Here is a 24812-nt window from a genome sequence, read left to right as displayed (position 1 = left end):
TTGTCGCCCTAGTGTTGCCGTCCTTCTTTCTACTGTGTTTTTTTTTCAAAGTTATTACTATTTTCGACCTATTCTTGCCTTACTTCCTTCTTTCTACCGTCTTTTTCCAAGTTTTTGTCTCCTTTCTTCATCAGCATTTAAATATTTTCCAGGTCCAAGGCTGTAGTTTAGTAAATCCTCCGACATCTAAAAATTTTTTAACTATTGTTTGCTGAGTGTTCATTGGAACTGACTAGACTGGGCAACTGCAAATTAATTGCCCATAAAGTGCCGCCTCTCGTATTGTCTCACTTATCAGGTGACGTCAGTGAGAGTTCAGGGCTTTAGGCCTTAGGATGGAGTTTGGGATTGAGCCAAAATCTTTATCAGAAGTGATGCACACTACAGCAGGAAGTTATATCACGTCCACCTCTTGTGAGGAAGCTTGTGTTGACGTTGAAGTTTTTAATCCTTTTGATATTTCGACCGCAGCGTTTGGTCATATGACCCTATAAACCATCAGACAATCTGAATTTGCGTATCTGCTTATCCGCCAAGGATGTCTTCGACTCTGTTTGTCTGTGAGTTTGTTGATTTCTTTGTGTGTCCGTTAGGGCAGCACGAATATTAGGAAAATATGTAATTGCGATTATTTTGACTGATATTGCGATTGCGATATGATTCACGATATTGGAGGGAATGATCATTTTTGTATCATTATTCTCATTTTCATTGAAAAATATATAAAAAAAAAAATTGAGTTTGAGAATTGAAGTGTGATTTTTTTTTTTTTTTTTTGCGAGGATCTGTACCAAACAAAGATTTTTTCATTAGTCTGTAGGATAGGATTTGTAGGCTGAGATGTCTCTGCGGCACCACAATACTTAATTCAGAATAGTTTGACACATATTTTCCCTTTAACACATATTGCGCCCCTCTGCGATTTGGATATTGCACTAGTCCATATTGCGATTTCGATAAAATTGTGATTAATTGTGGAGCCCTAGTGTCCGTCAGCAGGATTACAGAAAAAAGTACTGGCCCGATTTTTATTTTTTTTTTGAAACTGGGAATGGTGTAGCATGGGTCGAAGAAAAACCCAATAAATTTTGGAGCGGATTCAAATCACAAGGCAGATACACACAGTATTTTTCACGGGCATTAGTAACCAATCAGCTGGTTCTCCTGGTAAATAGCCTGTGAGCATTTAACCCTTGTGTTGTCTTCCCATCTACTCTGCAACTTTTTGTTTTTTCTGGGTCAAAACTTCACACATTTTTTACAACGTTTTAGGCCGTTTTATTTTTTTATTTTTTTCAACCTTTTTGAAGCTTTTCCCAGAGTTTTGGTCACTTTTTCCAATGTTTTTGTTGTTTTTTTTCTACGCTTTTTTGTTGTTGACATTTTTAGTTTTTTTCCCCCCGACATTTTTGTCACTATTTTCAACGTTCTTTTATAAAAAAAAAATTCAAATGCTATAAATTTAATAAAACACCCAAATTTAATAAAAGTAGTGAACTGATCATTTATTTAACTTGTGAAGAGGGTTGTATGGAACCATCCCAGTATTATTATTTTTGACAATTTGGTTAAAAGAAACCCAAATTTCTGATATGGAAACTTTTTAAAAAATGGGTCAAATTCGACCCGAGGACAACAGGAGAGTTAAAGGATGATTTCTTTGGTCCAGTATTGACTGGGAACGCTGTAACCGGCAGCACAAAACACAAAAAACAGAAACATCCATTAACTTTTTATACCCGGTATAACAACGACACATACTGTGTTCTGTAGACACTATGGGATGTAATAGGCCTTACTCTTAAGGCCCTGACACACCGAGCAGATAATCGGCCTGTCTGTCGAGGTCAGTGACTCGAGTCTGTTCGGTGTGTTCCGTGCTGTCGTCCTTCATTTTGGCCGATTCGACCTGTTGAATCGGAGGGTGGGCAGTCGGACTCAATGTCCAATCTGATTTGGTGGAGTGCTAACCCGGAAATGACGAGCGGGATGAGCGACGAACGCCTCTCAAAATCTGATGAAAATCTTTTAAACTGACCTTTGTCAATCTGAAATGAAGACAGATTCAGCAACTGTACAGCCTATTTAAAATACTATACTATAAATATGAGATCGTATTTCGAATGAGCCGCCATTAATGGTCGACTGGAGAAGCCAGACCCATGTGACGCGTTCATTTCCAGTTTTAATTTTTTTGGGGCGACAATACAGATCATTTTTGCAAATTGACTCAAACTTCATCTTGACATATTTGGTGTCTTTAGAAACTGATTTCTTCTGGAAGTTATAATTAATGTCTGTGGGTTTAACAGAGGTTGAAATAGATATCGTCCACATAACGTGTGTCTTGATGCATCAAATGAATGTGTTGACTCTGTCATCAGATACATGTAGTAAAAAATCTTGATAATGAAGTGTAAATCAATCATCACAGGAAACAGATTCTTTAAACAAATAAGATGTAAACTATAAAATGTACATTTGTTCCCTTGAATAGAAATATATCAATACATGAAATAAGATGAGTGATTAGTTTACTCTGACAGGAGAGATGATCAGAGGGGCAGAGTTTTTACCACCATCATTAAGACCGGGACTGAAGTATGGGAAGAGTTTCTCAGTGAAGGAGCAGCCAGTAAAGGAGTAGATAAGAGCTGCAGCATCTACGTCATAAAAGGAGACCAGACCCTCCTCATAATCCACAAACACCCCCACCTTCTGAGGAGGAGACTTCAGAGAGAGAAGGACTGGAGGGCCAGCTAGAGCTTTGTACTCATTTCCATTTCTCAACCATATCGTCCAGTTACCATCCTGAGGGCTCAGTTTGAAGTTTCCCTTCCTGTTGATCGACTCTCTGGCCACTCCTAAATTCCATCTAGTCTTTCCTTTAACCTGAACCTCAAAGTAATATCTGCCTGAAGGGAAACTCTGTTTTCCTAAAACACAAAGACACTTAGAAAATCTCTCTGGGTTGTCTAGGAGATTCTTCCTCACATCACCATAATTCACTTGTTTCCCATCATCAGACAGGATGAGATTAGGATGTGCTGTGTCAGGATCAAGAGTTACATCCACTGCATACTGCTGGACCCTCTTCAGCTCAGACTCAACCAGCTTCTTCATCTCTTTACTGAGCGTCTCCTCCAGCTGAGCCACAGCTTTCACCACAGTCCCCTCATATGATGATGGACGGACGCTGACCTCTGTCCAGTCCTTGGTGGGTGGAGGTTGTTGGATGTTGAGGGACTGGACACTCTGGAGAAGATGGAGGTGGTCTTCAGAGCGTGAGAGCTGCTCCACCTCAGTGCTTCTCTTCATCAGCTCAGAGATTTCCTGTTCCAGCTCTTTGATGAAAGCTTTGGCCTGTTTTTCTGTTGTTTTCTGCTTCTCTTTGATCGTGTTGATGAGCTCATTCAGGCCTCTCTCAACAGACTCCTTCAGAGAAGTGAAGACCTGAACACCTTCTGCTATCTCTCTGTCTGCATCTTCCTCACTGAGGTCGACTGAGTGTTTGATCTCCTGAATCTTCAGTCGTCTCTTCTGGATCATCTGCTGAATTTCAGCCTCTAGCTCTGCCTTCTTTTCTTCATGTCCTTCTTTCAGAGGAACAACATCATGCATCTTGTGGTCTGAAACATGGCAGAGCATGCAGACACATGTCTGGTCGGTCTTACAGAACAGCTCCAGAGGTTTATCGTGCTTCGTACACATCCTGTCTTCCAGGTTCTCCACAGGGTCGATCAGCTGATGTCTTTTCAGACGTGAAGCTGTCAGATGAGGGTCCAGGTGAGTCTCACAGTAGGAGGTCAGACACACCAGGCAGGACTTCAGGGCCTTCAGTTTGGTTCCAGTGCAGACGTCACAGGGAACTTCTCCTGGTTTGGACACTTGTTGCTCTGAGCTGCTGCTGCTGGCTTTCTGTTGAGCTGACTGTCTGAACTGAGCAACCATCTCAGAGATGAAAGTGTTGACGTGTAGCTCAGGTCTTGTGTTGAAATCCTTTTTACACATTGGACACAGGTACTGGTCATTAGCATCCCAGTGTTCATTGATGCAGTTCTTGCAGAAGTTGTGACCACATAGTATGGTGACAGGATCAGTGAACACATCCAGACAGATGGAACACAGAAACTGATCTTCAGATGGCAGATAGTTTGCAGCAGCCATATCTACACACTGGGTGAAAGAAAAGAAAAACATTAAATCTAAAATTAAGTTTTAATAATTATTTGAAAAAGAAACAAGTGTGTGCAGTTTTTAATAATACGATATTATAATCAGTTCAATCAAATTCAGACACTTTATACATCCCAATGGGCAATTCATTTTCAGTTTCCCAGTCCAGTCAATTCCAACGACCACTCAGCAAACAATAGTTAAAAAATGTTAGATGTCGGAGGAAACATTCAAAATGTATGGGGACACAACCCATTTTCATTCCGAACTTGTAAAATAAGGACGTTTGGACAGTGTCTGTCAGCGTCTGATGCGACGAAAAAGGCGTCTTTCAGCGTGTTTGTGTAACGCACCGGGGAGAGCAGCAGTTAGAGAGGATTTAACGAGTAGTATGTAAGGGCGAATTTCCGCCTAAGGAGGTTGGTTGGGCTGGTGGATGGGTCAAACACAGGACTTTCACCCAGGAGACCGGGGTTCGCGTCCCGCTTGTCACGTTTGCCACGTTTGCCACGTTTGCTATAGTCGTTTTTTTTCTATCCTCCCGCGTGTCACAGAACCGTACGCCCACCCACGACCCTTTCCTAAAGCCAACCATCCCGTTCTTCCCACGTGTCACGGAACCGTACGGCCACCCACAACCTTTTCCTTAACATAACTGCGTCAAAAGGGACGGCAATAGTGCCGACCAAGCGCGTTTACTTATAGCGCTAAAGGAGACTTTTAGCGTCAATAAGAACGACAAAGGCACCTGACCAAGCGTCCATATTTTACGAGATGGGTGTGAGAACGTATTGGGGGACAGGTTACAGGCCCATTTAAGTCATGCTGACAAACTCTGACTCGCTACTCTGACAAAAAACGTACATAATATAGCCAGACATTGTAAACTTTTGGGTCTCAGCCAAAACCTAAGGGGAGGGGGGGGCATGCTACCCTGGGGGAGATTTGTTTCACCATTTATAGCAGCTATATGCACTATATTTCAAGACATTTGGGATAATAAAATGCCTAAAATATGTTTATCATTTGGGGAAAAACATGATAGTTGCCAAGGAAAACAGTCTTTTGTATTTTAAGGTGCTCTAAGCGATGTGACGCGTTTTTTAGGCTACAACATATTTTGTCACATACAGCAAACATCTCCTCACTATCTGCTAGCTGCCTGTCCCCTGAACACACTGTAAAAAAACGCGGTCTCTGTAGACAGCCCAGGGTCCACAAACGGTGGTATCTTAACTGTTCTCCAACTGTCTCCATCATACTTAAAGGTACATTGTGTAGTGTTTTACGTATTTATTAGCTAAAATCAATGGGCCTCATTCACCAACCGTTCTTACGAAGAAATGTGTTCTTAAACCCCACTTACGCACTTTTTACGAAGATTCTTATGTTCACTAATGTTTTCTTATCTTGGATTTGTTCTTAGTTAAGAACAAAATCTACGAACACGAACACCATCAAGAGCACTCTTACGCACATTTGAGTGAGGACAATTTGCTCCAAATTATTGGTTACTGCATTTTATTTAATTCTACAGTCATTTACAAAGATAGTATTGTACTGTAATGTATTTCTGATCATTTGTTGAAAAAAAAAATCATAGTATGCAAAGAAACACTAACACTGCAATTTACATCAGCAATTAAACTGATTAAATCCTGCGTTACTTGGTGATTGACGCGCTATTTATAGGGCCAAAATGCAGTGGTGGAATGTAAAAAAGTAAAAGAATTTCGTTGCTGTGCTTAAGTACATTTTTCACGTATCTGTACTTCACTTAAGTAGAATCAATAGTGCATACTTTTGACTTTTACTTTGTTACATTTTGCAGCAATTATTTATACTTTCTACTCCACTACATTTCTACAACGTTCCGTTACATTTTCTGATCAGTTTTTCCCCCTGCCAAAACGTCTTCCTGGCCGTCACACGTTTGTCTCACCAGTGAAGTTTGGTTGCCATAGATATATATATGTGGGCACCGCTGATCCTTACTTCCAAGCCGGCTCCGGTGCTCCAGAGCCCGGGCGCAGCGCTGCTGGCCCTCGGTAATACAGCCTCCGGTAAAAGTGAAAATTAAAATGTTTGTTTTTTATTATTCCCTTTTTAAATCCTAGTTGCCTCTCCACAGCGTCGTTTACTCCTCCGCCAGGCAGCGTAAGACGCGTTCATATCTTATTTATTTGGCTGGACCTCTTCACATCTCCCCATGTTCGCTGCTTCACACACTTTATTTGCTTACTTGCATGGTTAAAGAAAATAAAACCCTCTTAAAATACATCCATGAATAAAACCAACTGCGTTCAGATTCTAACAACATATTTCCGTTTTATGCTGGTTAGGATAGGAACTTCTTTTAAAAGCCAGGCCTTGTTTGTGGTAGTGGACATCTTCTACTTTTACTAAAGTAAATATGTCTCTGGTTATTTGTACTTTTACTTAAGTACTGAGATTCAGTACTTCCTCCACCACTGCAATGTACAAGTCATCTGCGACTCCGACAACCATCTCTTGAACGGTGTCTCCCGCTTTCCAGGAGGTGCACAGGAAGTGTCATGTCCTTATATGGGAATTTGGGGGGTGTTTTCTTATGCTAATTAGGAACAACTGGCACGTGCTTTCAAAAGCGAAGATGTGGGATTAATCAATCCTAAGAACACAGGTGCTAAGAATTCTGTGTTTAAGAACATGTCATGAATCCGACGTAGACTTTTCTTAGGGACTTTCTTAAGAACATATTTAAGAGAAAACTTAGGAAGATAAATGTGAATGGCCCAATGTCTTCATTCATAAATATGTCCTCATTGGTGTAAAATTACCTCAGCCAATGACCTGACTTTTCCTCGTAAGCAAAGAATTTCTTATCTTTATTTACGTTGGACGGGCAAGTCCAAGGAGGCTTCCATGTCGTTCCGCCATTTTGAAAAACTATAATGGCTGAGACGGACATAGAGTACTAACCTACCTGTCTAGCTAATCCACAACGCGTTTTCGTTCAGAGCCAGCGTCACGTGACTGAAACCAGCTGAAACGGAGAAGGAGATCAGTGAGAGGTGCTTGTCACTGCCCCGGCAAATGTGAAAGCCTGCACTGCACTTTAGTTCATAATGGAGGATCAGACTTATCATGCCGAGCCACAGGAGAAGGAATCCTCATCGCCCAAAAAAGCGAAAATTGGAAGACATGTTGTCATAGCTTCCTCGTACATAACGGCTACTGAAGTTGCAACACGCATTTGAAAAAGCGAGGCGCTAGAGAGCACTATTCGTCTGAATGCAAAATACAATTTCACCGCTAGATGGGAGAAATTCCTACACAGTGTACCTTTAAATCAGAACACAGCAAATGTTGAGGATGACAAATTTTTCACTTCTGCCACCTAAGAAGAGGCAACACATTTTTGATGTTACTATTTTTTAATTAGGCTACATAGGTAGGGTAAAATAAATTGTATGAGTAGCATCACATTGTCTAGAAACCTATTTTTGTTACACTACGCTGGAATAGAGTTCACACAATGAGTGGTGATATTTCCCCAGTAATGTAACTTTTGCTCCATTGATTTGGAGGTTTTAAAACCCTAAAAGATTTTGGGGGACGTTTGAGAAAACATTCGGGGGCTGAAGCCCCAGAAGCCGTATCCTCACTCCTCCCCTGTGTCCAAGTTTTATTAAAGAACAGCACTGCTAACAAAGTTCTGCTAACTTGAACACATTTCATTTCCTCCAGCTGCTTCACATTAAAAGCCTCCCACTGGTTCTCTGTTTGAAAGCTTTTATTGTGAAACAGCCAGAGAAGATAGAGGAAGCTGTATTTATGAAGTGATCCGTAAACAGTAACAATAGCAGTAAAGTAGGAAGTAATCTAAACTCCAGTCCTGAGAACTGACACAGAGAGACTGTTTAAAGCTGTTAAAGTGATCTACTGTATAGTGGGTCTGTAGACAAACAGCCATAGTTATATTGTTACCAATTTCACAAGAAATTAAAAGAGAGGAACTTCCTGCCTGAGTAGAGCTGAAGTTTAGTGTTAATCCTGGTTGTAGAAAGTGTAAATCTGATCAGCTGTACTCACCAGTGTTTGGCAGAGACTCTGCTGTGTTGTTGAGAAAGACCTGATGAAGTCAGTTTGACTTTTCTTTCAGAGAGAAACAGAGACTTGTCTCGACTGCAGCGTGGCTGACACTCTGACAAACTTCACTTTCATTTCTGGAGTGTGACGTTGAAGCTCTCCTCTTTCCAGTGTTGCTCCTCCTCTTACTGCAGCTCTGTTGTTAGGTTTCCTCCCTCTCATGTTCACTCTTATTGTGAAATACCAGGGCGTTGTCTGGTTGATATGGAGCAAAGGTCATGCTATAACTAACAGGTTATTATGTTTGTTGGAACTTTAAGGTTCATCAGCTTTACCTTGACCAGGAGAGTTTAGTTTAGTTTAGTTTATTAGACACAAAGAGAGAGACGTCACACCAATATGCAACATATCAATGATAACACAATGAAGTCCAAGACTTGTTTTTGTTGAGCTGCTTTATTCCAAAAAAATGTCTTTCTACCATATCACCATATTCTATCTCTTCTGATGGAAAACAAAAAACAGTTGCTCAGGCTGTAAGATTTATTTGTAATCTTTTGGATGTTGTATGTCCTTACTGGTGTGTGTTTGTCTGTGTGCACGGGTCTGTGTTTGTCCCCGTCTGTTTTGGACCTGAACTGGGTTGGTTTGCGGGTGGGGGTGGGACTTGAGGGGAATTGATATACTGTCTTGACTATGATTCATTCACCGTGGCCTCTGCTCTGTCATTTGTTGTGAAAATCCAAATAAAATGTTGGGAAAAAAAAAACACAGAAGGGGTGCGTTTTAATGATATGACACACTACTATATTTTCATGGCAACTGCAAGCGTTGGCTGAATCCGTGTATATACCATATTGAGCTCTTGCAGCCTCTCGCATTCTGTCACTTATCAGGTGACTTCAGTGAGAGTTCAGGGGTCTCATTTATAAACATGGCGTACACACAAAACAGGGCTGAAAATGTGCGTACGGCACTTCCCACGCAAAGGTTGTGATTTATAACAAACAAACTTGATGGGAGAATGAGCGGTCCTCCACGCAAACTCTGACCCATGCGTACGCACATTTTGTAGACGATGGGAATTGGCCACGCAGATGGTGAGGTGGTGAACTGAAGTCAGACTGCAGAAAGTACATGCGGGAATAACGATTACTCGTAATATGTTCAAGTGTTGATGCCTCAAGCACATTTTTTCACTCCATATCATCCACGTTACCATGAAGATTAAATCCAATTTTTCCCCGCCAGTCATCATGATTCGACATAACGAAAGAACAACTGCCAGGGTCATTAACATACTGATCAGCATTCATGAGGTGCTCTGCATTGACTATTTCTGGTTAAAAATGGGCGTGTACAGGGCAGGATAAGAGGCTGATTCACGTACGCACATTTGTGGGTAATCTGTGATTTATAAAGGGAACATTGCTTACAGATGTGCGTGCGCACGGTTTTATAACTCTGAATTGTTTTTGGCGTACGCCATTTTTGGCTTTTGGGCGTACGTACACTTTTAGTAAGGATCCTAGGCACAGTTTTATAAATGAGAACCCAGGGCTTTAGGCCTTAGGATGGAGTTTGGGATTGAGCCGAAATCTTTATCAGAAGTGAGGCAGTGCAGCAGGAAGTTATATCACGTCCACCTCTTGTGAGGAAGCTTGTGTTGACGAGAAGTTTTTATCCTTTCGATATTTCGACCGCTGCTATAAACCAGTGTTTGGGGGTCTGTGTACCCCTAGGGGTGCTTTGGAGTACTGCAGGGGATACTTAAAATTTCTTTTTTAAATGTTAATTTATATATCATAAAAATGTATCGGTCATTCATAATTCCCTGAAATAATTATACTATAATAAATTAATTTAGTTATGGATTCTAAACATTTGAAGTAACATTTAAGTGTGTTTCAGTTACAAGCTTGTTGTTTAGTAAATCAGACACTGACGGTGCAGCGCTGTAATCAGACAATCAGAATTTGCGTGTCTGCTTATCCGCCAAGGATGAGTCATGTTTTCGACTCGGTTTGTCTGTGAGATTGTTGATTTGTTTGTGTGTCCGTCAGCAGGATTACAGAAAAAAGTACTGGCCCGATTTTTTTTTTTTTTTTTTTTTTATGAAACTGGGAATGGTAAGTAAGTAAGTAAACTTTATTTATATAGCACCTATCACAGACAGAGTCACAAAGTGCTTTACATGCAGTAAGTTTAACAATTTACAATCATACAAACATAAAAACAATGATAGTTCAGTCAAGTGAAAGCTTGTCTGAATAGGAGCTGTTTTGTAAAAGAAACGATAGAATCGGCCACACGCAGCGACAGGGGCAGGGCGTTACACAATTTGGGAGCAACTGCCTGAAAGGAGCGGTCTCCCCGAGTTTTAAGGCGGGTTTTTGGGACCATCAGGAGATTTTGACCTGAGGAACGAAGCGTGCGGAAAGAAGAGTAAGGGGTCAACAAGTCAGCGATTATATTTCGGCGTCTGTCCATGTAGTGCTCTAAAAGTTAAAACTAAAATTTTATAATCAATTCTGTATTTTACTGGAAGCCAGTGGAGAGTAAACAAAATCGGGGTGATGTGTGCCCTTCTGCTTGTTCCTGTTAAAAGCCTGGAATGGTGTAGCATGGGCCGAAGAAGACCCCAATACATTTTGGAGCAGATTCAAATCACAAGGCAGATACACACATTATTTTTCACGGGCATTAGTAACCAATCAGCTGGTTCTCCTGGTAAATAGTTAGGAGATTAGGTTAGATTCTTTTCCCGACGTTTTTGAAGCTTTTCCCAAAGTTCTGGTCACTTTTTCCAATGTTTTTTTTGCCGTTTTTTTTTATGACATTTTTTGTTTTTTCCCCCCAACATTTTTGTCACTTTCTTCAACGTTCTTTTATAAAAAATTTTTTTTCAAATGCTATAAATTTAATGAAACACCATAATTAATGAAAGTAGTGCACTGATCATTTATTTCACTTGTGAAGAGCGTTGTATGGAACCATCCCATTATTATTATTTTTTGATAATTTGGTTGAAAGAAACCCAAATTTTGATATAGAAACTTTTTAAAAATGGGTCAAATTCGACCCGAGGACAACAAGAGGGTTAAAGGGTAATTTCATTGGTCCAGTGTTGACTGGGAACGCTGTAACTGGCAGCCGCCATTATAAACAATACAGTTGTTATTTTACAATCACATATTTACAGATTTCGTTGACTCAGTGTTTCCCCTATGTTGATTTTGTAGTGGCGGCCCGCCAATGGGAAAATTTCTGCCGCCACGGTATCAGCAATAGGGCAGACGCACAACAGGGTTTCCGCTATGTACACCGTGCGCCGCCGCTCATTCAGCTGTTTATGAAAAGTCATAAAGTCGTAATTACACGACTCTGCAGAGCCGTCTGCTCTACTGAACTCAAGCGAACTGTCATCCGCGCTCTCTCCCCTTTAGGGTGAGCAACTGGAACAGTGACAGGACGTCATCACTCGCGAAGTCATGGCAACCAAATAAACAAAAGGGCGAGTAGCTACTTGTCACTCAAGCTTAGGCAAAGTGACAAACAGCGACGAAAGCCGTGACGTGAAATCCGCACTTGCGCAGGTCCCGTGAAATATGACATATACAGTTTATTGGAAAATAGCATTGTGGACACAGAAGTTGATGAATTTACTGTTTATTAGACCGCAGATGAGACAAGAAGCGAACGTTAGCGAACGTTAGCGAACGTTAGCGAACGTTAGCGAACGTTAGCGAACGTTAGCGAACGCTGCGATGGCAGTCCCTCTGCCTCTGGCGCCCCGCTGCAGGATACGCTGTATTCCTCCGACACGCTATATTAACGTTACTGTTTTAAAACTGTTTTCCAGGTTAGTGGGGGCGCATACCGCTCAAAATTCAACATGAAAAACGTAGCTAGTAATGTAGAATCATTCATATTTTGGCACATTGTATCTGAACGTAGTAGTGGTCATAATGACTGAAAGTGTGATGTGAGATGCTAAAAAGAAACTAAGCGCTGTTTTCAGGTAACGTTACTTTTTGACGTTCAACACCCCCGCTGCTGAAAAAAAATCTACAGGAAACACTGACTCATAAACCATCTTATCAAGACTGACAAAACCAAACAGAAGTTGCCAAAGTGGCCAGTAATTAACCAAACACTTTTCACACAAAACAGAAACGTCCATTAACTTTTTATACCCGGTATAACGACACATACTGTGTTCTGTAGACACTATGGGATGTAATAGGCCTTACTCTTAAATGAAGTCTTATGACATAATGAAATATTCAGCAAAATGTTTTCTGTGGCTGCACATCAATTAGAAATTATGATTCAGCATTTTTGCAAATTGACTCAAACTTCATCTTGACATGTTTGGTGTCTTTAGAAACTGATTTCTTCATCAAATGAATGTGTTGACTCTGTCATCAGATACATATAGTAAAAAATCTTGATAATGAAGTGTAAGTCAATCATCACAGGAAACAGATTCTGTAAACAAATAAGATGTAAGCTATAAAATGTTGTTCTCTTGAATAGAAATATATCAATACATGATATAAGATGAGTGATTAGTTTACTCTGACAGGAGAGATGATCAGAGGGGCAGAGTTTTTACCACCATAATTACAGACAGGACTGAAGTATGGGAAGAGTTTCTCAGAGAAGGAGCAGCCAGTAAATGAGTAGATAAGAGCTGCAGCATCTACGTCATAAAAGGAGACCAGACCCTCCTCATAATCCACAAACACCCCCACCTTCTGAGGAGGAGACTTCAGAGAGAGACGGACTGAAGGGCCAGCAGCAGCTCTGTACTCATTTCCATTTCTCAACACTATAGTCCAGTAACCTTTCTCAGGACTCAGTGTGATTCCCTTCCTGTCGATCGACTCTCTGGCCACTCCTAAATCCCATTCAGTCTTTCCTTTAACTTGAACCTCAAAGTAACATCTGCCTGAAGAGAAACTCTGCTTTCCTAAAACACAAACACAATTAGAAAATCTCTCTGGGTTGTTTGGGAGATTCTTGTTAACCTTACCAGTATGTACTTGTTTCCTATCATCAGACAGGATGAGTTTAGGATGTGCTGTATCAGGATCAAGAGTCACATCCACTGCATACTCCTGGACCCTCTTCAGCGCAGACTCAACCAGCTTCTTTATCTCTTCACTGAGTGTCTCCTCCAGCTGAACTACAGCTTTCACCACAGTCCTCTCATATGATGGACGGACGCTGACCTCTGTCCAGTCCTTGGTGGGTGGAGGGTGGTTGGTGTTTAGGGACTGGACACTCTGGAGAAGATGGAGGTGGTCTTCAGAGCGTGAGAGCTGCTCCACCTCAGTGCTTCTCTTCATCAGCTCAGAGATTTCCTGTTCCAGCTCTTTGATGAAAGCTTCGGCCTGTTTTTCTGTTGTTTTCTGCTTCTCTTTGATCGTGTTGATGAGCTCATTCAGGCCTCTCTCAACAGACTCCTTCAGAAAAGTGAAGACCTGAACACCTTCTGCTATCTCTCTGTCTGCATCTTCCTCACTGAGGTCGACTGAGTGTTTGATCTCCTGAATCTTCAGTCGTCTCTTCTGGATCATCTGCTGAATTTCAGCCTCCAGCTCGGCCTTCTTTTCTTCATGTCCTTCTTTCAGAGGAACAACATCATGCATCTTGTGGTCTGAAACATGGCAGAGCATGCAGACACATGTCCGGTCAGTCTTACAGAACAGCTCCAGAGGTTTGTCGTGCTCCGTACACATCCTGCCTTCCAGGTTCTCCACAGGGTCGATCAGCTGATGTCTTTTCAGACCAGACATGGTCAGATGAGGCTCCAGGTGAGTCTCGCAGTAGGAGGCCAGACACACCAGGCAGGACTTCAGGGCCTTCAGTTTGGTTCCAGTGCAGACGTCGCAGGGAACTTCTCCTGGTTTGGACACTTGTTGCTCTGAGCTGCTGCTGCTGGCTTTCTGTTGAGCTGACTGTCTGAACTGAACAACCATCTCAGAGAACAAAGTGTTGACGTGCAGCTCAGGTTTTGTGTTGAAAACCTTTTTACACATCAGACACAGGTACTGGTCATTAGTATCCCAGTTTTCATTGATGCAGTTTTTGCAGAAGTTGTGTCCACATGATGTGGTGACAGGATCAGTGAACACATCCAGACAGATGGAGCACAGAAACTGATCTTCAGATGGCAGATAGTTTGCAGCAGCCATATCTACACATAGTGTGAAAGAAAAGAAAAACATTAAATCCAAAATGCAGTTTTAATAATTATTTGAAAAAGAAACAAGTGTGTGCAATTTTTAATAATACGATATTATAATCAGTTCAATCAGATTCAGACACTTTATGGGCAATTCATTTGCAGTTTCCCAGTCCAGTCAGTCCCAACGAACTTTCCACTTTTCCAATCTCAGCAAACAATAGTTAAAAAAATGTTAGATGTCGGAGGAAACATTAAAAAGGTATGGGAACAGGTTATAGGCCCAATTAAGTCATGCTGACGAACTCTGACTCGCTACTCTGACAACAACAGTACAGAATGTATCCACACAGGGACGGAGCCAGACATTTTAAACATTTGAGGCTCAGCCAAAACCTAGTGGGTGGGGGCCATGCTACCCTGGGGAAAGCGATGCATAAGGCTGTAGTCTAACGACGCCCAGTTCCAGGAATGCACTAATATTATGTTGGTAGTACCAGTTCACAACAATTGTTAGGTAACACTAAGTTGTAAACACTTCGGAAAAAAATAATTAAGAACTTTGGATATACCAAAAAAATGTTTTTAGCAACACTGGGTCATCGTGCGAGATCCTGCACAGAGTATGACATCTATTGCCGGAAGAGGTTGCGTGCGGTAGTAGCAGAGAGTAGAAGCTATCAGGCAAGTGTTATTTAAATAAACTACAAACTTCCCATTGCCTCGTTTTATGAGTACAGAACCTATTTGTACTAGTGCTGGGCGGTATACCGGTTTGTACCGTATACCGGTATTAATTTCCCATATGATATGAATTTTTCATATACCGTAATACCGGTGCATTGCTGCAGAGGGCGCTACGGCTGAAGTAATCTACGAGTGAATTGAGAACGGGAGCCCTGTTAACTGCGTACCCTTCTCACTCATGGTAGTAACTTCATAACACAACAATTAATAACCCACAACCAACTCTCTTTAACAGGATAAAACACCAGAGCACACAACAATTTATGACTTAATTTCTAACACTAATAATTTTACATTTACAAATTTACACCGCCAGACGGCATGTTGGGTAACATTATAGCTGCTAGCTAGCCAGGTAGCATAACAGTCTGTTAAGCTGGGAGAGGCTCCGGTCGCTACTGCACATGCAAGAACAGAGAAGAACTTAGAGGATGAAGAAAGACCGGAGATACACCAGAACAACGTATGCTCAAGAGAGGAGCCGTCTGTTGTTCCCAAGTTTTTTGTTTCTAAAAAAATCGGACATAATTTAGCCACTGTTGTTGCCCGTCGCTCTAACATTACTTGGTTGCGCTACTCGGCCATGCTAACGTTACTCGACCGTGCTAACATTAAAGACATGTCACTTCAAGCATGCAGCGGAGCAACATTATGAACGCAATAACAATCCACCTACGGTCCCGCTACAGACCGTTGAGAAAGACGGGAGAAAGATGGGTTCAGAGCAATGATTAAAACACTGGATTTAAGATGCCTTGCCTCGCTGAAATACATCCGCCAACCTACTAATATTATTCAAACAGCGAAGGAGGCTGACAGCGGAGCTACGTTCAGTCGCCCACTACAACCACACTACAACCTAACTTACCTGTGGCCAAGCTAGTGGTTATACAACTAGCTTACAACTATTTTGTTTTGAAAGGGAAACAATGTTAAAGTTGTTTGTATGTGTATTCAATTTAAGTTTATTTTACTACTTTGCACAATAAAAATAGTTTAGATTCTGTAACTGTTTCATGAATTGTCCTTCATATTAACGTTATGTAATGTTGATGAGCCAAGCAAACCCTTTAGTAATCTAAGCTTTTAGTAAACATGATGACATTAAAATGTTTTTGTGATATTCTATGTATTCCTGACAGTAGAATAAGCCATTATAAACCTATATAAAGGCCCAGTCAAGCAAAAGAAAGAAAATACCGTGATATACCGTGAAACCGCCAGATACTTAAAAACTACCGTGATACAAATTTTTGGTCATACCGTCCAGCACTAATTTGTACTACTGTAGAAGTTTTCAGTGTTCACACAATGAATGGTGATATTTCCCCAGTAATTAACTTTTGCTCCATTGATTTGGAGGTTTTAAAACCCTAAAAGATTTTGGGGGACGTTTGAGAAAACATTCGGGGGCTGGAGCCCCAGAAGCCTCACTCCTCCCCTGTGTCCAAGTTTTATTAAAGAACAGCACTGCTAACAAAGTTCTGCTAACTTGAACACATTTCTTTTCCTCCAGCTGCTTCACATTAAAAGCCTCCCACTGGTTCTCTGTTTGAAAGCTTTTATTGTGAAACAGCCAGAGAAGATAGAGGAAGCTGTATTTATGAAGCGATCCGTAAACAGTAACAATAGCAGTAAAATAGGAAGTAATCTAAACTCCAGTCCTGAGAACTGACACAGAGAGACTGTTTAAAGCTGTTAAAGTGTATAGTGGGCCTGTAGACAAACAGCCATAGTTATATTGTTACCAATTTCACAAGAAATTAAAAGAGAGGACCTTCCTGCCTGAGTAGAGCTGAAGTTTAGTGTTAATCCTGGTTGTAGAAAGTGTAAATCTGATCAGCTGTACTCACCAGTGTTTGGCAGAGACTCTGCTGTGTTGTTGAGAAAGACCTGATGAAGTCAGTTTGACTTTTCTTTCAGAGAGAAACAGAGACTTGTCTCGACTGCAGCGTGGCTGACACTCTGACAAACTTCACTTTCATTTCTGGAGTGTGACGTTGAAGCTCTCCTCTTTCCAGTGTTCCTCCTCCTCTTACTGCAGCTCTGTTGTTTGTTTCCTCCCTCTCATGTGCACTCTTACTGTGAAATACCAGGGTGTTCTCTGGTTAATGTGGAGCAAAGGTCATGCTATAACTAACAGGTTATTATGTTTGTTGGAACTTTAAGGTTCATCAGCTTTACTTTAACTAGGAGAGTTTAGTTTAGTTTATTGGACACAAAGAGAGAGACATAACTAAAATATGCAACATATCAATGATAACACAATGAAGTCCAAGACTTGTTTTTGTTGTGCTGCTTTATTCCAAAAAAATGTCTTTCATCCATATCACCATATTCTATCTCTTTTTTATAATTATTTTTTTTGGGCTTTTTTCCCTTTATTTCAGAGTGACAGTGGATAGACAGGAAAGGTGGGAGATAGATGGGGGATGACACGCAGCAAAGGGCCACAGGTCGGATTTGAACCAGGGCCGCTGCAAAGGCCTCAGCCAACATGGGGCGCACGCTCTTACTGGGTGAGCTAGAGCTCACCCCCATATTCTATCTCTTCTGATTGGAAAATAAAAAAACAATTGCTCAGGCTGTAAGATTTGTGCGTTTCCTAAGATAGTGGGGACATGCCCCGCCCTACTCTGCTTCTGATTAGCTAGTACTAGTTGCCTTTGTTGGTTGGATTGGTTAGGGTTATTTAGGGCTGGGCGATATGGAGAAAATCAAATCTCACAATATTTTTGACCAAATACCTCGATATCGATACTGCAACGATATTGTAGTGTTGACTATTGGTGCTTTCACAAAATATTTACACAATGAGACCTTTGATAAATAATTATCAGTAATGTGGATATAATGACTAAGTGGATAAAGGCAAATAATAGAACAGTTACAACAGTCTGGTAAGGTCAGAAAATGACATCACTTTACTGTAATGCAGCCTTTAAAAACAGGAAAAGACAATTCAATTCAATTCAATTTTATTTATAGTATCAAATCATAACAAGAGTTATGTCAAGACATTTTACAGATAGAGTAGGTCTAGACCACACTCTATAAAGCCCCAACAATTCCAATAGTTCCCCCAAGAGCAAGCATTAGCAGTGGCTATTGCGACAGTGGCGAGGAAAAACTCCCTTTTAGGAAGAAACCTCGGCAGACCCAGACTCTTGGTGGGCGGTGTCTGACGGTTGGGGTTATGGCGGTACGGGATGTAGCGTGGCACAGCAGAGCATGGGTGGACGCGGCAGGACGTAGCCGGACATTGCAGGGAATCGCAGAGCGTAGCAGGGTGTAGCAGGTCCATAGCCACAGCTGCACCCAAGACCCAGGTCTTGGTGTCGCCCTAATCAGAGGCGATGTTCTGGGTGAAGAAGAAACATAAGGACTCCGGGGAGTAAACTCCCCAGAGCTAGGTGAGTAACAAGCACTTCTGGGACAAGATGTGCATAAAAGGAAACAAAAGAAAAGAGCGTGTCATAAGAAGGAACTTCCTCGGCAGTCTAGAATTATAACAGCATAACTAGGAGAGGCACTATATTATTGATTATACGATAGGTAAATCTGATGACAACACTTATGCCATATTATGATATTAAGATATCCAAAATCTAAGACGATATCTAGTCTCATATCACGATATCGCTATAATATCGATATATTGCCCAGCTCTAGGGTTATTGTAAGAAAGTCAGAGTAAGCCAATCCAAGGCATAGTAAAGCAGAGTAGGGCAGGGCATGGTTTTGCCATCCTAGGAAACACATATAGGGCGACGCATGCGAGCTAGTTCAGGCAGTCCACTCGAGCTGCACTGCGTACACACACGTGACATGCCTCACTCCCTGTATCATTTACCAAATACACCCCCTCAATTTGGCGGTCTATTGAGAGCCGAAGTCACGCCCTTCTACTTCCGGTCCATGGGACCTATCTTTCGGAAAAAATTTGAACGGGAGTCAATGGAGAGATAATAATTATGTTTTGGTCCGGTTGGAATTGTGCCATGCATTTCACAAATGATGAGTGTAAATTTAAAAGATAATTTTACACGTCAAGAGATAAACGATTTGACGTAAAGAAGTTGAACAACATTAGGTTTTGTGTGAGATCGCTTAGTGAATACACGTCACCAGAGAAATATGGCTGTCTCCTTGTCGAGCTTTACCGTCTTCTTCCAAGTGGAAGTATGGGGTGGCAGTAGCTCAGTCAGTAGGGAGTTGGGTTGGGAACTGGAGGGTTGCTGGGTCAAGTCCCCATACGGACCAAAGTCTGGTGGTGGACTGGTAGCTGGAGAGGTGCCAGTTCACCTACTGGGCACTGCCAAGGTGCTCTTGAGCAAGGCACCGAACCCCCAACTGCTCGGGGTGCCTTTCCATGGGCAGCACCCCTCACTCTGACATCTCTCCATTAGTGCATGTAGAGGTACTGAGCATGTGTGTGTGTGTAATTCAGGCCTGTGTGTAATAACAACATTGTAATTTCGCCTTGCGGGATTAATAAAGTATACATTATTATTAAGACGACGGCAGCAGTATCAAAAGAGGTGAAAACCATTATAAATTGGGTCGTCGTTAGTTAAAGTGCCCATATTATGAAAAAATCACTTTTTCTGGGATTTGGGGTGTTATGTTGTGTCTCTGGTGCTTCCACACACATACAAACTTTGAAAAAAATCCATCCATGCTGTTTAGAGTGAGATACAGTTTCTGAATGTGTCCTGCCTTCAGTCTCTGGGTGAGCTGTTCAAAATCGGCACGAGCAGGCTAACCGCAGGCTAACCGCAACCATTAGCTCGTAGCGTTAGCGTTAGCATGCTAACGCTAATGCTAACGCTAGCATGCTACCTCGTTCTCAATAGCAAAGCACTGCTACAACACACACAAGTTCACCATAATCTACAAAAGAACTACTTCCATGTGCGCCCTCATTTAGAAGTCTCCCAGCTAATCCTGCCTTGTAACTGACCGAAGTTGTAGAAACAGCCTTTCTTTTACTGTCTATGGAGCTAGCTAGCTGACATGATCTACATCTGAGCTACTGGGCATGTGCGAGTGCAATCAAAGATAGTACAGAAGAAGAAGAAGAAAAGAGGTCTGACTCTGTAGCTAAAACAGAGACCAGCTGAAAAGAGGATCTGCAGCAGTGAGAGAGAGCGGTGCAGTACAACAAAAATATGGTGTTTTTTGAAAATTAAACCATGTAAACCTATTCTGGTACAACCTTAAAATACAATTATGAACCTGAAAATGAGCATAATATGGCTGCTTTAAGCGACTTGTAGTCCGTCTAATTACGTATTTTCCCATAGCATTTTACTTAACTATCTTGCAAAAAACTGTAACATTCTTGACATTTTAAAAACAATTTTTATTTTGAAAAACATCATATGTGGCACAAGTCGATCGTGACCAGAAAATAGTTTGTCTTTCATTCATTTTTTTTCTTCGAAGATAGGTCCCGTGGATGCAAACGGAAGGGGCGGGACTTTGGCTCTCTATTTAAGCTGCACATTTCCCTCTCTCCCTCCCTTGTCAATGCTGCTGTCCTGCACCTGTATCGCTGCCTGCTTTCAGCCCCACCACCACCCCAGCATCCACCTGCAGGCTCCGGCCTGGGGGAAGCTACTCTATCATACTGAGGGGAGTGATGAGGTCGGAGTCTGGCCGCCAAACTCAATGTTGTGCTGTTATAATAAACATTTCAAACGGGAGTTGTGTGACTGAACTTGTCAAAACTGTGGCAGCTTGAAGAGTAGCAGCACGGCTTCTGCTTTTGTCCAAAAGGAGGCCTTGTTTTGTTCAAGCCGACTGAGTTGAACACGGACACTGACGGAAGCAAATTGAATTTCTATCATCTATGAATAATGTATAAAAATGAAGAGGGGGTAGGACCAGAAAAGTTCTCAACTTCTTCCTACCCCTCTTGAACATTAACGGTATTTTTTGAGCTGCTTATTAATTGCTTAAATGATCTTGTTTGAAAAATACATGAATAAAGTCTTTGGTTTTTTTTCTAATTATTTGTATTATTTTCATCAAGAAGTAATACATACAGCATACTGTGTAATGTCATACTCCAATCAGAGTACAACTCCTACTAGTAACAGTATTCCTCTATACTCCACAGGATCTTAAACTCATGCATGCTTATATTCATACTTTTACATACCCACCTCCCCAACCGTACACTCTTCATGCTTCCACTCCTCCACATATACCATTCATTCCCACTCATCCACATATATCTTTCACATTTTTGACACACACACCCAAACACACCCTTTTTTCTTCTTTCTTTCTTTCTAGGCAGACTGTGCACAACCAACGGAAGAGGAGGACGACCGAAAACACGTCACTCCGCCTGTAACCAAGAGGAGAGTTTTACCGGCGTGGATGATGGCGGCAGTGGCAGATACGCACAGTCCCTCCTCCTCTTCCTCCAGTCCGAAAGGTATTTCATCTTTCACAGATTTATGGCTTTCTTCATGTGACTGCTTACATTTGACAAACTTAAAACCTGAACTACTCAGATCTGTGATCGGAGCCGTCTCTTTACATCTAAATACATTTATTGGGTCATCGAGGAATCAAAGTTCCCTTTTTTAATTCCGCGTCTTCCTTGTGTTGTCGTTCCCCGTCGACCATGATGCGACTTTTTGTTTTTCTGGGTCAAAATGTAACAAAAAATTCCAACGTTTTGGTCGTCTTTTTTGACACTTTTGTCACTTTTTTTCAAAGTTTCTGTCAATATTTGTCTGCGCTGTTTTTTGACGTTGTTTTAAGCTTTTCTTATATTTTTTGTCACTTTTCCGGACGTTTTTGTCACTATTTTCTGTGGTTTTTTTTGTCATTTTTTTCCTACGTTTTTCAACGTTCTATTATCAATTTTTCTTTACATGCTATAAAATTGAATAAAACACCCAAATTCAATGATAGTAATCAACTGATCATTTAACCATCCACGTTATTTTCTTTTAAAATTTGGTTGAAAGAAACCCAAATTTCTGATATAGAAACTTTTTGAAAACGGGTCAAATTTGACCCCGAGAACAGGGTGGTTAAATTAAATGTGTGTAAGAATATCAGTATATGTGTGTCTTTTGTTTTTGTATTTCTCCTGTACCTCGACTGATAACATACTGTATATTTTTGAGGCAAGTCATGTTTATTTGTTTTTATCTGTATAGCACAATTCATACACAAGGCAACTCAATACACATTGTAAACATAAACTGTAAAAAGTACTTTCAAAAGACAAAAGACCCTTACAACAAGAGAGGAATAGTAACAATTTGGAAACATTATAATAAAAAACAAAATCATTAAATTAAGCTAGTAAGAGTACATTTAGTCTATATCCTCGACGTTCCACTTCTGGGATTGTTCCGGTGCCGACGGAAATTCTGCCGGATGTCCGTCATTTAGCCGGATGTCCGTCCCCTTCCTCTGTCTCTGTGTTGGCGTTCTAACCTCCGGTGGATTTGTGAGGACTATGGTTAACTGCTCCTCAGATCTCTGCAGGGTAAATCCAGACAGCTAGCTAGACTATCTGTCCAATCTGAGTTTTCTGTTGCACGACTAAAACTACTTTTGAACGTACACATGTTCCACCAAACATGACGGGGTCGGGCTGGACCCTTGATCAAGCATTTTTTTTTTTTTTTTATCCATTACCTATTTAGCCTAATTGGGTGGGGAGAAAGCTATGCCATAATCAGAAATATTATAAATATGTATATATAAGCTATATAAAAGTGACAAATGTGTACAAAATTTAGGCTGCAGTTACAAAATGCAGCACTTCATGCGCTGAGTCTCCTCCTCTCGCACGCATCACACCAGGCCTGCTGGGCTGTATGGTGGAGCATCACACCGGGCCTGCTGGGCTGTATGGTGGAGCATCACACCAGGCCTGCTGGGCCGTATGGTGGAGCATCACACCAGGCCTGCTGGGCTGTATGGTGGAGCATCACACCGGGCCTGCTGGGCTGTATGGTGGAGCATCACACCGGGCCTGCTGGGCTGTATTGTGTATCTTAAGTGCAACATGGAGCTTGAAGATGTAAAGAAAAAAAGAAAAACAGGAGAATTACCTTTGAGCAAGTGTGGAGGAAAGTCGGAGGTATGGAAGCAGTTTAAACAAGTCGTGGGCAGTGACAACAATATGTTGTTCATCATTGTTTCTATTTTTTTTACGTTTCTTCATTCAGATCCATTTGCGATCCGTTCCATTCTAAACTAACAGCAGTTTACAGCTTCGTTCTTGTTGTATTATTCTAAACAGATTTCTGCAGTTCAAACAACTCTGAATTGTAGTTGAGAACGTCATTTATAACGGCCCACGTATTAAAAAAATGTTGGGTTTAAATCGGGCTCATAATTACAGTTAATGTGTCGGGCCGGGCCGGGCTCGGACGCAGCGTGCTCGGGCTCGGGCATGTTCGGGCTTGATTTTTTGGGCCGATCTAAGCTCTACTTCCTACGCAGCGCTGTGGAGGAAGGTCTGGCAGTGTCCCGTGCGGTAAAATCATGGAATGACCTTCCAGAAGAAGTTGTGCGTTCCCCTTCTATCAATTCCTTTAAGAATAGGCTGGATGCATTTTGCCTGTCAAAAGGTGTAATGTAGAATTATAAAGCTTGTCAGTAATTTATGTAATTAATTTATGTAATTTATTTATGAATTGTTAGAAAACTTCAATTATGAAATTAATGTTTTTATAAAATGTTAAAATGTGAATATATATATATATATATATATATATATATATATATATATATATATATATATATATATATATATATATATATATATATATATATAGACGCATACTCCTCCAGTATTTCTGTCCATATGTCTGCTCGGGGACGCTGCTGAAGCTGACAGACATCTGATCATTACGCTGAGAGGTTGCACAGTTTACCTTCATTTTTATGTTTGTTAAGGTAAAAAACATTGTTCATTTAAAGGTGCAGTAGGTAAGACTTATTAAACTAACTTTCTGTCATATTTGCTGAAACTGACCCTATGTTCCAGTAGAACTACATGAAGCAGGTCATTGGCTCCACCTACAGCCTGTAGTGAGATTAACAAAAATCCACCGCTCCCTGTTCAGATGCACCAATCAGGGCCAGGGGGGGCGTGTCTAACTGCGTGTCAGTCACTGTTCATGCACACGCATTCGTTGGCCCAATCCCAAAGTGAGGGATTGAGTGAGTGAGTGTGTGAGGCCACATGGGCTCAGATAGGTATAAATGGGATTGGGACAGCACTTCACCAGATCACATGTTACCTTGGTGATGTTTAATAACAAAGATGTTGCTGACACTTGCCGGTTTGGGAATTTTCATTTTAAGTTTGTTGCTTTCCACACGGCCAAGGCCCAGGAGACGGCTGCCTGATTCCACGTTTTCAACCTCTTGTTTTACGAGCTGGATGACAGGCTGGTCTGTTCCGTGGTCGTGGTCGTGTGTCGTGCTGTTGTTTACCTTTGTAATTCCCGGATTTCCCTATGGTCTCCGCGGTAAACGTCACAACACTTTGAACTGTGGGTAATTCCCTTTTGGTGAAGTCTGCGTCGATGCAGACTCACGGAAAGGGCTCGGTAAGTGTGTCCTCAAACCCTCTCGC

At 41.4% G+C, this 24812-nt stretch overlaps 3 protein-coding genes across 7 annotated transcripts in view; 1 reads left to right on the top strand and 2 right to left on the bottom strand.

The window, feature by feature from the left end:
- Positions 1-24812, top strand: part of aplf (aprataxin and PNKP like factor) — a 57631-nt gene that overhangs the window by 15232 nt on the left and 17587 nt on the right. For all 4 annotated transcript variants that reach the window (XM_035999971.1, XM_035999969.1, XM_035999968.1 and 1 more), the window contains one exon: positions 21491-21635. In XM_035999971.1, coding sequence (XP_035855864.1) covers positions 21491-21635 — 145 coding nt within the window. The remainder of the gene's footprint in view (positions 1-21490; positions 21636-24812) is intronic.
- Positions 2256-8482, bottom strand: LOC116059200 (E3 ubiquitin-protein ligase TRIM21-like). 2 transcript variants are annotated; one of them, XM_031312152.2, is made up of 2 exons: positions 8251-8482; positions 2256-4176 (listed from the first exon to the last, which is right to left on the bottom strand). In XM_031312152.2, the coding sequence occupies exon 2, from the start codon at positions 4165-4167 to the stop codon at positions 2530-2532; it is 1638 nt and encodes a 545-aa protein (XP_031168012.2). In that variant the 5' UTR covers positions 4168-4176; positions 8251-8482; the 3' UTR covers positions 2256-2529. The 2 variants fall into 2 exon arrangements, with proteins under 2 accessions (XP_031168012.2, XP_035855859.1); XM_035999966.1 differs by having other exon boundaries at positions 2256-4169; positions 8251-8481.
- LOC116059201 (E3 ubiquitin-protein ligase TRIM21-like) lies at positions 12800-17230 on the bottom strand. Its single transcript, XM_031312153.2, has 2 exons — positions 17041-17230; positions 12800-14452 (listed from the first exon to the last, which is right to left on the bottom strand). Exon 2 carries the CDS (start codon positions 14448-14450, stop codon positions 12819-12821), a length of 1632 nt encoding a protein of 543 aa, XP_031168013.1. The 5' UTR covers positions 14451-14452; positions 17041-17230; the 3' UTR covers positions 12800-12818.

Source organism: Sander lucioperca, chromosome 4, assembly GCF_008315115.2.
Source record: "Sander lucioperca isolate FBNREF2018 chromosome 4, SLUC_FBN_1.2, whole genome shotgun sequence".
Taxonomy (NCBI): Eukaryota; Metazoa; Chordata; class Actinopteri; order Perciformes; family Percidae; genus Sander; species Sander lucioperca.
This window is presented reverse-complemented; position numbering and strand designations above follow the sequence as displayed.

Excerpts from the sequence above, each read along its gene's own strand:
- LOC116059200 (XM_031312152.2), bottom strand. The coding sequence starts at position 4,167 with ATGGCTGCTGCAAACTATCTGCCATCTGAAGATCAGTTTCTGTGTTCC.
- LOC116059201 (XM_031312153.2), bottom strand. The coding sequence starts at position 14,450 with ATGGCTGCTGCAAACTATCTGCCATCTGAAGATCAGTTTCTGTGCTCC.